This window comes from Daphnia magna, linkage group LG2 (genome assembly GCF_020631705.1).
Source record: "Daphnia magna isolate NIES linkage group LG2, ASM2063170v1.1, whole genome shotgun sequence".
NCBI classification, from domain to species: Eukaryota; Metazoa; Arthropoda; class Branchiopoda; order Diplostraca; family Daphniidae; genus Daphnia; species Daphnia magna.
Genome location: NC_059183.1, coordinates 16,456,409 through 16,469,493, shown reverse-complemented (window position 1 = coordinate 16,469,493; position 13,085 = coordinate 16,456,409). Strand labels below are relative to the sequence as shown.

Here is a 13,085-nt window from a genome sequence, read left to right as displayed (position 1 = left end):
TTCGAAACTTTTATCCCTCCACTTAGTTCGTTTGACGGACGTTAGTAGGCGGCACCAATTGTCTACAGTGTTTTGGAATTTTTGCCGCCCTTGCCCTTGTTAGGGGAGGGGTACGAAAAGCAACCAATGGGAATTTTTTTCTAATGCCTGCAGGGTCCCCAGCTCTCCGTTATACAAATGAGTTGGGGGATGGTTAAAGGACGACGGAAGGCCGAGTTTGGCCACAGACACATTCTTGAAGTATACGCGTGAGGATATACCTCTTTGGCTCCTGCTGAATACGAGTCAGAAGCAAATGTTTATTGCTAGCATCTTGTCTGCCAACAGATGAAAATATAGTGAAGCATGTGTCGTTAGTGAGTGTATAACTTGGGTGTGGTGCGATCCTTATTTTCCACTGTACACGTGTCGTTTACATAAACATGATTCCCATCTGGGATAGTCATTTTTAAACCGGTAAGATCAACATTTCTTATGTCTTTTCATTTTCCCTCGCTGGGAGAATCTTGGTGTGAATGCATATTGCCGTCCTTGGTCAAAATACCGGCCGTTCAGGAATATCTTAAGTTTTTCAAAGTCTCCCTTGGGAATCGGGGCTCTCCGCGTGTCTGTTTCTTTGCATATGGTTCGCGGTTAAAACAAGAAAAGAGAACCACAGAAGAGAAAAAGAGTTTGTACACTTGTGGATAGAATACAAAGCCCCCTTTTTTCCAACTATCACACTTTGGCTTTAGAAATTCAAACGTTATCCGAGGCAAGCGAAACGTTTTCATTTTATGCAAATTTTTGGATTTCAAAGAAAAATTTAAATTTCGTGTTTCTGATTGAAGCCTCTTCTAACCTACTGTTGCAATCAATTCCTCGATGAAAGACGTGATGGTATAAATAACGACGATGAGTAACTGAGTTCGTAAAGGCTTCCAAGATGTTTGCCAACGGACGTGTTTTATTGATGAGTGTAAATAATGAACTAATAAAAAGTTGCCTAGTCCTTGAGCCAATCGTCCTAAAAGCCTAATCTTGGAATTCTTACATGCATTTAAGATGTTGGTTTTTCGTGTTACCATCACCATTTTTTTTCCGGTGGCGTAATGGATTACATTGGAATTTATCAAGAATTCTAAAGATAAACATTTTTTAAAGACAGCTGTCAGATTAGAGTTTCCTCGTTTCATCAAACTGATTTCGATAGCTGTCGATCATCATCGTTATTTTTGTTTTAAATCGTAGTTCACTTTAGAATTCCCCCCCCTGAGAAAAATGGTGCACCAAAATACGCTGTCTTAGATACTGGATAATAGTAATAATAATGTTTTTTTTTTTTTTTTCAGGAAGAAACAGTATAACCTTTTTGACATTCGTGAGAAAAAATGTGGCAAACACTATATTTAGGATCTTCAGATAATTTTTAACAAGACATATTGGATTTTAATCTTTTCTTTCCTTAGGGACTCTGTCGTTATGTGAAAAATTCTAAATAGGCTGTTGCCATTTCTTTACCCCAAAACATTCAAAATGCATCAAGTAGTAAAAAAAACGAACGATCGTCTGTGTGCCGTAAAACGTTTGAGATAGGGATCCCCTATTGGATCACGTATATCATTCCCCCCTCGCACTTTTATGCAGGCCTTTTCACATGTAGAAAGTCCATCCGAGTTATCACGGGGTTCATAAATCAAAGAAATCATGCACGATAAAAATTCATCCCATTTTTTTTGCTGTGTTGCTTTGCTTCAGATAGTCGACTAGTGACGCAGTTTTAAATAAAAAGTTAAAAACAAACAACTAGGTTAACCGTATGCGACCATACGTTAATAGAGACATAATGTTCCAGCATGCTGCAGTGATCATTAAAACGCCCTTGTTCTCGTTTTAATAATTATCACCCTTTGTTTCCCAGGCGACAACCCTTTTCCATTTTGTTGGACCGTGTGTCACACAAAAGTTTATTAGCCTCATCCATGTCTCGATTGGAGTGCATCGCTGTGGAAGCCGACTGCGAGGGACAAGAAGTTGTCCTAATGGAGCCGCGCCCTTTCAGACCTTTCAAATCCAGCGAAGAATATCTGGTGGCCATGAAAGAGGATCTAGCGGAATGGCTTCACCGACTCTACCACCCGCAACTCAACATCGACTTTGACAACTTTATGGACGTCCTGGAAGACGGCGTCGCCCTTTGCAAGGTATATTAACCCATTGGGTTTTTGCACGGCTCAAATGTCGTGAACCGTTTGTTTTTTGGGGTTGTCGTAAACAAGCGAAAGTGAAGTTAATTGTTTCATTCTTGGTGTATCTAACCTGAATATTTACTATACGTTGATAAGAGATGTAACACTGAGATAACATTGATAAGAAACAAACAATAGAAAAATTGCGTCGTATGAAACGGTCTGTTGAATTTCGTACTTTCTTGGCGAACAGACAGCGGCTTTTCAAAAAAAAATGCCGTAGAAGAGAAAGTTTTCGGAAATGCAAAGTTTCCACGCGTGGATAACAGACAAGTCATTGCGGAAATAATTTTACTTTTTATTCATTCACAAAAAGATTGCATCATTCAAGCCTTAAGATTTCTCTGACTATTGCCACAAGATGAAACAACGAGACACATCACGAAAGTTTTTCTTTGACTCGGTCTTTAACCGTGAAGCCCATGCATAATTATTGAGGCAAAAAAAAAAAAAAAAAAAATGGGACATTTAATGACGTTTTTCTTTTGTTTTGTTGTTACTTTTTTTCTACAGCATGCTAACAACGTCAGGCGGACAGCGATGGCCTACAAGGAGAAACTGGAGCAACAAGACAGTCAACGTCGCCGCAAGTTCAGCACTCACTTGGACATACCTGATCGCGATATACTCTTCCGGTCTGAGGTTGTTATACCGTTTTATTATGGTTATCAAAAGAAAAGCCTTGCCAATTTTCGTGTATTTTTAAATACGTGAATTGGGTGGACACGATAGAGCGAATATTATCCGTTGATAATTCCGTCATTGGCGCCTTAGTTCATTGGCCATTATCAATAATAGCGTGCTGGGCGTGTGTCTCGAATTGTTGTTTAATGTTTCCTTATTTAGGCGTTGATTGGATCTTCGTGCGGGGGGTGAACACCTGGAGCCTAGATTTCTTTAGACGGCACAAAACTTTCCATTGCACATATCTTGGCACAGTGTGGGTATACCGTTTTCTTTTAAAGCCATCACGGTTTTCGATCATTATGAAAATCCTAGTCGTATACACACAAGTAGGCCGCTAATGTCGTTCAGCCAACGTGAGTCACGCACGCAGAAGAAAATGGGAAAGATGCCCAGTTGAAGCTCCTCTATGTCGTGTAGGGTTAAAGAGAATCCGATAAAAGTTCCCGGATGTATCGGTATACCAGGAAAACAAATTTTTTGTTTTGATTGCAAACCCGCAAAAAGTTTATGTCGATCGATAGTTAAAAAAAAAAAAAAATCTGGTTTTTAATCGGTGAATGGCCGGAAACTTTTTCCGAAACAAATAAATAAGCGGCCAATGTTTTCTCAAGAAAACGATGTGTTTTGCAAGTAAATAAAAAGGGCTAGTAAAAAGAAGCGCCTTTTTTTTAACGGATGGAAATGTTTATTTTAGATACAATCCGTTAGATTTGACTTGCCTTCCATATTTTTCGACAACGCCCCGTTTACTGCATCGGTTGTTTGTCCGTGTCAAAGATTTAAGTTAGATATGCAACATGATTCGAACCCAACAGCTGAAATGACGACGAAACGTGTTTTTCTTCTCTCCCCCTTCCATTCGAATGTTTTCTCTTTAAACGCGAGACATTTCGGGCGTAACCTTTAAAATAAAGAATTCGATTCCAATAGGCGATAAGTCAAGTCCAACCAGTTTGGCAGTATTTACAAGGTCACGTAATATAAATAAACCACGTTTCACGTACGCAATTGTCTTCTATACAGCGAAGATCTATTCGAATTTCAGTGCATTTAAGTTAACCACATCCGTTAAAAACAAGTTTTTCTTTTTTTCCGCAGCTCGTATCGGTTTTGCTATTACAATAGCCGCGTAAAGAATTTACTTTGCCAATGGACATGCAAAGAAAAGGCAATCTAGAATACATACGTTTTTTTTTTTTTTTTGAAAAGTGTGTATAGTAAAAGCGCCATTTTTAAGTGCATGTTATTGCACTTCGTGAGAGTACTCGGCGGTTTGGAGGGAGGGGGTAGATCTGGTAGATGACCCGTGTACAAAGGAGGGGAACTTGATGTGTTTGCTAACCACACTTCGATATGGTGTCATTTTTTATTGTAGGTGAAACCAAAGAGTTTCTTCGCCCGGGACAACGTTCACAATTTCATTCAATGGTGTCGACTCTTAGGCATTTACGAATGTCTTTTATTCGAAACGGACGATTTGGTTCTACGTAAAAATGAAAAAAGCTTTATTCTTTGCTTACTGGAGGTATTCATAACTAACATGTTTTTTTTTCTTAAAAATAAGAATTAATTTGTAAACATTTAAATTAGGTCGCTCGACGTGGTGCCAATTTCGGTATGCCTGCTCCAGTTTTGGTCCAATTCGAAAAAGAGATCGATCGCGAGATAGCCAAAGAAGGGAACTTGGAAAATGGTAACGAGTACGACGAAGAGGACATGGAGTTAATTGAATATGGACCTCAGGCACAAATAGTTACCAACGATCTACGGAGTCTCGATGAAATGGTAAGTCGATTGTAGCCTATCCTGTAACATGCGTGTCCTTATACGTAAGACTATTTTTTTTTTTATCATCTGACTGTTTTTTTGGCGGACATCCGTGAATCCGAGAAGGGTTCTAATGGATTCTTGCCAGGGGAATGCGCTTTATCCGGCCGTAGGAAAAAATCCATCTCGAGTGTCTGTGACGTCTGCGTAATGATATAGCAGTGTCCATATAAGATAGTGATGTGATCGACTGGTTGTGTGTATAGACTTTCGAAACATCTTTTGGTGTAGGCTGTTTTTTTTTTATTTTGGGAGGAGGGCCCCATAGAAAGTCGTTGAAACTCATTGCGTGAAACGATATGATTTCTCCCAGCGATAGAAAGTCTAATATCCAATTGTCCATTTCGATCCCGAAACTTTCAATGTGATTGCACAGTGGGATATTCACTTGCGCAACTCATTACCGTTTCTTTTCTGCACTCTAAAAATATTTCTATTGTAACCGAGAAGAAGTATTTTAATTGAGCTCGTTTTCTAAAGATACAGCTGATGTCTTACAGTTTTGCACCCAAGTTAGTCGAAGCATAGCAAACAATCGTCTCATTCCCACGATCTCCATTCATTCACGAATCCTTATACACACCCTCTTTATTTTCATCTCTCCCATGTTTTGAAGAGAAATCTACAAAGTGTGTGATGCAATTCAACACGAATTATTTCTCCGATGTCCCCGTTGTGTTGGGAGTGGACAGATTCCAGACAGATTGGTCGAGCGTATTAGACAAGAAAAAATTATCCATCATCTTAGCAATAAGTAGATCTAGTGTTTCATCTTTCACGCTCGAACGCTTTGGTCAGCATTTTTGCCGCATCCCATTGAGGCGCATCGATTTACCCTAGTCGCAGTTCGGTCGGCCACACTCACGTTACAACGTAACGGATGAAAAACAAACGAGGGCGGGGGAGCATCCTATAGACTTTTGGTGGGCACCGTTACTGGAACACGCGAGGAAAGCGGGGCGTGAGAGCGCAGCGGCATGGAAAAGATAACCAAGAAAAATCCTTCCGAAGTTTTCTTTTTCCTGAAATAAACTCTCCGCTATTATTCGTTTTAGTTACCGCAAAATTTAGAGGATTGCACTTGGAAAGCAGGAAAAGTCCACGTTTTTTTTAATTTTATTATTGTGATTAAAACAGTTGGATGACGGCTACTTGCTATCAAAATCCCATTTGAATGCGGATATTCAGTGATCCATCCCGTTTGTTGCATAACACGAGAGATTGTGTTATTCAGCTTTTAAAAAGCAGGGCGTTATAAACCATCAAATTCGACAGCCATGAATTTTTGTTTGTTATCATTTTGAATAAATGTGGTATCGCATCAATCTTGTACGATGAAAGGGATACCTGTAGTTCTTGATCGATCTTTTGAATATTTTTTGTTCGAATGTTTGATTGACAATTTTATTGAATTCCACTCCGTGTTCCCAAATATGGAATAACAATTCATCCGGTTTGGCTGTATCAGATTATTCCGATTGCGCTAGTGATGGGAAGGGGTTATGGATGCCAACAATAATGAAGTAATATTTTTCTCTTTTTCCTTTGTTAAAAAGCGAGTTCGACCAAGATTCGCTCATGTTAGATGTCAAAATCGTAAAAGCGACCTACCTGCAGGGCTTTTTGCATTCACGACCGTGAAAGTTTCTCCTTTTCGGCTTTTATAATGAAATAATCGTAACGATGCCATTTAAAGAATTTTTATTTTATTTTTTTTTTTTGCCATCTTAAAAAAAAAATCTTAACTAATTCGACCTTCAAAACGTGTCGGCTGGGCATTTTTCGGTCGACAGGTACTTGGTGGACGTTGCCACATTTCGTGTACACGTCGACCGATTCTTCCTTGCAAATAAGTGGGACAAGGTCCAGATACTTTAAACCTATTATGTTTTGAAGTTCCTTTTGAAATATCAAACGGATTTGAAGGTTCGATTGTACGAAATGTCCACCACACAAGTAGCCGCTAAATCCTTGACACCAATGATTTTATTTTATTTTATTTTTTCGCCCTCTTCACGCGTGCCACATTTGACCTGCCCCGCAGTCTCAATGAATTGACACAAACTTGGGTAACATCTTTGTTTTCGATGTAATAGCGCGTGAAATACTTTTATGATTTTTTCCAAACTGCGTTCATAGAATCGCGGGAACAAACAGAACGTACGCCCATTGTTCTTTGCTGCCTTTTTTTCCCGACCTGAATTTTTTTGTTCGTCTTTAACGAACTCTGAATGTCGTTTATCTTTTATATTTCGGAAGCACCACCTGCCATTCTTTCGGCGCAACGAGATTTAAAAAATATTTTAGCTAACCAAAGAATAGCTGCCACATGATGTAAAAAAATTTTGATTCATTGATGTACATTTCGTGAGAATTTTCGCTACGTTGTGTGATAGATATATTGCGTGAGACTGGTAAAAAAACAAAACAACATCTCTCTTGTGTGTGTTGTACGAATAGTTGGGGATCTATTGATATTTTCACGTACGGCAACTCAAAGTCACGCGGAATTGGATCTGAGCACTGCTGAGGACACACTAGATTGAACTCAATGTCGAAACAATCGTTCTCCTCCAAAATGCCACCGGCAACTCCTTAAATGGATATGATTTTTTCAGGGGTCTCTCACGCACGCAAAGGGGGGAAGACCTTGAACTGGGTTTCACATCGTCCGCGAGTTCGTTGGTTTCCATGCACGTGTAAAATAAACGCCACGTACTTGCCAAGAATTGTCGTGATGCACAGCAAGAGAATTGTCAATTCACGCAAGTTTAAATATATTAATGCGGTTTTGTTTAGCGGTTGACATGGCCAACAATCAGATTTATCGCCTGTCTTTTTTCGTTCACTTCCCACCTGACTTATCGCTGATTACATTATAATGTCGCATTTTATTATTTTTATTATTCAAAGGTACGAGATCTCGTGGAAAACTGTTCGTGCCCGACTCAGTTTCCCATGATTCGTGTCTCAGAGGGCAAGTACCGGATCGGTGACACAAAAATGCTCATTTTTGTCAGAGTAAGTTATTTACACTTTATTTTCTCTTTCTATCTAATATTCACGCGTTCGCTTCGTCTCGCTAGTTTTGTTCAAATTTATATTATGAAATCATAAAATTGTGTAGTAAAAACCGGTGGTAATAAGTCTATATAAGGTGTACGCATGTCTGCGCATAATAAAGCGATAGGGTTGACTTTTGCCTCGGGTAGGGTAACCAATTATGTCCTAAACATGGCCTCCTGTTTCCATACATTCCAACTCTTTTTTTTTTTTTTACCTTAAAGGTAAAAACAAGTATACGTACTGACGTTTGTTTAGCTACTTACCAGTAACAACAGAGAAGTGAAACAAAGTAACATACATATTTATGAGCCTATCGAAGCCTTTAGGTTTTCGTTCACTAGTCTTCTTAAGTATTCCAATGGGTTCTTACGTATTCAATGGCTGTCGTCATTGTTTTCCCATTTACTAAAATGAACTCTGATTGATCACTGTTTCGCATTTTAAAACGCATCCTTTTGAATTTCTTTTAAATAAAAACAGGTTCTACGCAATCACGTCATGGTTCGTGTCGGTGGGGGCTGGGTAAGAGCTTTTTTTATTTTTTTGTCATCTGATTAAAAAACAAAAAGGAACACTCCGGCACTGATTTCTTTTAAATGTTTTTTTTTTTTTCCTTTTCTTGTAGGACACACTATCGCACTATTTAGAAAAGCACGATCCATGCCGCTGCCGAGCAGGTAGGAAGAAGTTTTAAATTGCCCTTCTCTTGGTGAAGGTTATAATTTCGAATCTCGATATTGGCTTATGCAACTGCTTTTTTTCCCTTCCAAAAAAACGGTCGATTCATTATCGTCAATATAGTACAAGGTGTTTTGAAAAAATTCGAGGGTGATGACTTGCGGAAGGCGTATACAAAGAACACTCGAAATCTTTGAAATGACTCACCCGAGCCTTATACAGAAACCTTAACCTCGCAGTGAGAAAAATACGGGGAAAATCTTATGCGCGAAAGATTCCATATATAGGACATCCTGAAATCGAACGCGTACGAATATCCCATGAGGAAGGTAACGAAGCTGAAAGCTATTAAATCCAAATCTTTAGAGGCCTATAAGACAGAGGGGAAAAGAAACCTTCTTTTAGGAGATCTAATCAGCATCTAGGCTATACCGACCGGGCTTTCTTTTACATGGAACAACAGTGAATCGTGGAGATGTATTTCTTTGGCTAAAAACTCATTGGTATTCTATGACATCATCGCAGGCGGTGAACACAAGATTCTTTTTTTTATCCGAAATCGGAGTCTAGTCCGTGCGGGTTTCTTTTTTTGTGATTGCATTTTTGAAAAAAATCAGAGACATCTATTTACATGTACGAGTGCGGGTTGAATAAGGAAAGTTAGCCGTCGAACTGGTCAAGGTAAACGGGATGCGATGGCGAATGCAAGGCCAGCAACAGATCACGATAAGATTTGAAATATACAAAAGAGACAATGTTTACAGGCGCGTGCAAAAGAATGGCGACCCAACGACGTGTTATGGATATGCCCAGTGCGGAATTGTGTTTCGCAAGGTTATATTCTGTAAACGTCATGGAACTGTTTCTCAAATTTCTATTTTTGACCGTTTCCCTATAAAGACTCTTGAATTATCAACGAAAAAAACAAAAAAAAACAATTGCATCCTGGATTGCCTTTTTCTCTTTGCAAATGACAACAGAACATTTATATCTGTCTGATGAAAAGCACAGTGAAAAAGAATCAAAGAGACACAAGAGGTTCTTTTAATGATAGCCCGGATCCATGGGCATTTCAATTGATGGTCATTAAACCGGGGAGTAACGAACATGCGAACTTTTGACGAATAGTTTGGCTCACGTCAAGAAAATTTCTTTTCTTTTAAATCATATGTTACCTTTTATGGGTGCACAATGCCATTCGTTTTGTTTTATCATGTTGAACGCATGGCGTCTTCTAAAATAAAAATTATCGGTTGCCAAAAGCTTTAATTTCAGCTTAACTGCAATGCGGCAATCGAGAGAATTTTTTTATTACTGAAAAAGGTTGACAACGAAATTTCAAGAGCTTTTGCATGTTGCACGGGAATAAAAATGTACACGTTTTTTCAGTTACAAACGCACGGGAGTGGTACACGCAACAATTCTTACAACTCCCAGCAACGCTACTAATAAAAATAGTTTTGCTTTTTAGCATACGGATTTGGATCAATGCCACTTTGTTTCCTATTCTAGTTTAAAAAATGTACATCTTCCTAATGTAGGTCATCGAACACCGATCACGTCCAAGTTAAGCGTCAGTCAGAATTCCCGTGGTACAACGCAAATGGAAGTGAGCTACGAACGGGGAACATCACCACCCAATTCCCGTCGGTCTTCTGGAGCGTCCGTTACTGGAACAACTCTGTCACGCAAAAATTCCATGACCGGAACGTCGATTTTGCCATACTCGTCATGCGATTCTTCAGCTGAAGCTTCCCCGAATCGGTTTCATGCTCGCCACAGAAGTCCGTCTCCCTCAATCAGGTACAAACAAACAAAATTTTTCCTTCGATCAAACAACTTGATCTTTCCTTTAAAAATAAATTTACATTTCTAATGCCAATGTTTTCACATCAGGCATTACTCTTCTGGAACTTTGGGAAGTAGTCCAATTTTCCAGAGGTCGGGGTCTGCTCGCTACAGTGTCAATAATTCATGCAATTACGGTCAGCCGGCTTATCAGCAAGAGAATAATAAAGTTATCCCGACTTTGCAAGGCAATGCAGACTCGATCGAGTCTGACGAAAGTTTGCCCGGTAAAAGTAAGTACATCAGCTGTATATTTCGTATTAACTTTAAGGCAACTTACGTATTCACTTGTTCAAGAGTCAAATGATCTTGTCACGTATTTGGTATTTACAAATTGCGTAATGACTTAAGTAGGGCTTAGTTACTCTTTCACCTTTACCAACTTTCTCGAAAGCCATAAAACAAAATATTCGCCTATAATCTTCTCTTATATTGCGTCGTTTAAGGTCATTCAAAGGACGTAATTTTGTAGCAATAAAAAGTACTTATCGCATTTGTTAACTTTTGTTCACTCGAGGTCAACACTGCCAAAGCCATTTGTTGCTGCAAACTCTTATCTCAGCAAACGTATCTTATCGGTTACCTTCTACTCCATGTCCCGCATTAGTTTCAAATTGTTTTTGACATTAATATTAATCTTTTATTTACATAAATTAAAACAACGATTGTATTTTACAGGAATTTGGAGCCCCGGTTACCGACGATCGCCCAGCGTGGGCAATACTCAACAACCAAAGCTATCTCGTCTACACGATGATCATTTCGGGAATAAAGCTAACCGAACGAAAACCAGCTCGATCAATAACACTGATAGTAGCTCAGAAATATCCGACGAAGGCTATAGAACTGGAATTGGAGCTGGAGATGTCAAAAGCGAAGAATTGGATGAACGACCAGATTCAAGTTGCACTCAAGTGTCGCAGTCGAGCTCTTTGGAATCGGGTGTGTCCTCTGCTGGACCACTAGATGATACCGATCCAGTCGGTAATAACTATAAACAAGAAAAACAGGAAAACAAGTACAATTATAGCAAGATCCCTCTTTTGGGAAGTCTACGCAATATGGGCAAAAGAGCCAATTCCCATTATTCGACAGAATCGGTCAGCTCGTCGAGAAAATCATCGCTCGATTCAGAGTATCGTTTGCCACTTCAGAGCAATGGCACCAGCACATCGCCTACTTTAACAAATTTGGGCTTCCGGCGTGAAGCATTCGGTAGACATTCTCTACGCACACGATCATCCACCACCGATGGTGACAAGTTAACTGTCAGAAACAATATCAGCATTGGAGATCCCGTACCGAAAAATACATTCACTTGGAGCGGAAGGAACAGACGACAGCGTCCAAGCATACAAACGGAAGCAACATTTATTGGCAATAGGAATCCGGTTCCTGGGTCTAGCTATCGATCTCGGTCGGTCAACAGTGCGGCGTCGCGTGAACATTCTCGAGCTTCTTCCACATCACCGAGTAGCCGAAGACGAAACATCTTTGTCGCTTCATCGGGATATGGAGCTCCTACCTCACCAGAAATAAAACCAATTCCAAATTTGAAATTGCAGAAACCGAGTCAATCAAAACAACAATCCAATTCGCCACTGCAATCGGATCCATCCAAAATATCGCCTCTTTTACGTAACATGCTAAAAGATGTCGAACTCGACAATGACGCATCGATACTAAAGAAAATGGAAGAAATTGTCAATCAGTACAAAGCGCGAGTTGAAAGTATTCTTGCTGCTGAAGGAAAGACGTTGAATGAAGATTACACGGCCAATGTCACACCGTTGGCTTCCAACAAGATCAGTGAACAGCAAAAAGAAGATCCAGCACAAAGGAAAGTCAAGAATGGGACTTCAAAGTTAACCAGACGTAATTCGCTAGATTCGAGCCTGTCACATTTACCAACTCGCATGTTCGTTTCACCAAGAAAAGATGTTGTATCACAATCTCCGTCAAAAATCCCAATGCCGAGATTCTATCGTCCGAAAGAAGACATGAGAAATCCTTGTTTGGTATAATCAGTTATTTCTTATATTTTAAATTGATTTACTTTTACTAATTGTGGGTTATAAAATAAGCACCTTAATCTCCTTCATTAATTTAATTGGTAATAATTAATTTAGAATGGTAAATAACGTTTTATTATGGCAAGGAAACCTTTCACTTTAGGAAAATCTTTTGAGCTACGTCACATTTTCGAGCCAGGATTGTGGGCTGGGATACATGACCGAACATGATTTTAAACATAACCTTATGATAAAATACTGGTGAAAAAATTTTTATAGAAAAAATATTATGTAAAAACATTTAATGGGAATGGTTTCAAGCTCAAACAATTTCTTCTCTATAACCCTGTGCAATGTTATATCTAATGGCAATTCGTTGTGATCAAGCTAGTTAACAAATACTAAAGTTGCTAATAACTCTTTGTGAAATCTAGCAATGGCATATTGAATTTCACGTGAAAATTCCAAGCGTGCTGTTATACAATCAAACTTTATGTAATGTTACTTAAAACATTAACAAGGGAGGTGTTAGAAACGCGGAAAAAGTTCAACAAGTTTGTTGTCCATCCCTTTGATTATTTTTTATTATTATAAAATTTTTCTGATGGAAGCAAACATCATTTTTCTGTAATTTCAAACCTTTGTACTGTGAACAATTGGAAAATAAACCTGCTTCGAGTTATTTCGTTGATCATGTTCCAAAGAAAAGAGATTTCCATGCCAACTGAGATTGCAGTCA

General features: G+C 39.0%; 1 protein-coding gene across 1 annotated transcript; it reads left to right on the top strand.

Moving 5' to 3' along the window:
• The first annotated feature begins 215 nt into the window (after positions 1-215).
• On the top strand, positions 216-13,028 carry LOC116916532 (GAS2-like protein pickled eggs). The gene is made up of 11 exons (XM_032921784.2): positions 216-456; positions 1,901-2,183; positions 2,742-2,870; positions 4,291-4,440; positions 4,506-4,700; positions 7,656-7,763; positions 8,289-8,330; positions 8,434-8,485; positions 10,028-10,289; positions 10,383-10,567; positions 11,013-13,028. The coding sequence occupies exons 2-11, from the start codon at positions 1,962-1,964 to the stop codon at positions 12,356-12,358; spliced, it is 2,691 nt and encodes an 896-aa protein (XP_032777675.2). The 5' UTR covers positions 216-456; positions 1,901-1,961; the 3' UTR covers positions 12,359-13,028.
• Positions 13,029-13,085: the final 57 nt, after the last annotated feature.

Coding starts and splice junctions, on each gene's coding strand:
- LOC116916532 (XM_032921784.2), top strand. CDS start 1,962: ATGTCTCGATTGGAGTGCATCGCTGTGGAAGCCGACTGCGAGGGACAA. Junction 2,871..4,290: donor ATATACTCTTCCGGTCTGAG/GTTGTTATACCG, acceptor TTTTTATTGTAG/GTGAAACCAAAGAGTTTCTT. Junction 7,764..8,288: donor AAATGCTCATTTTTGTCAGA/GTAAGTTATTTA, acceptor AAATAAAAACAG/GTTCTACGCAATCACGTCAT.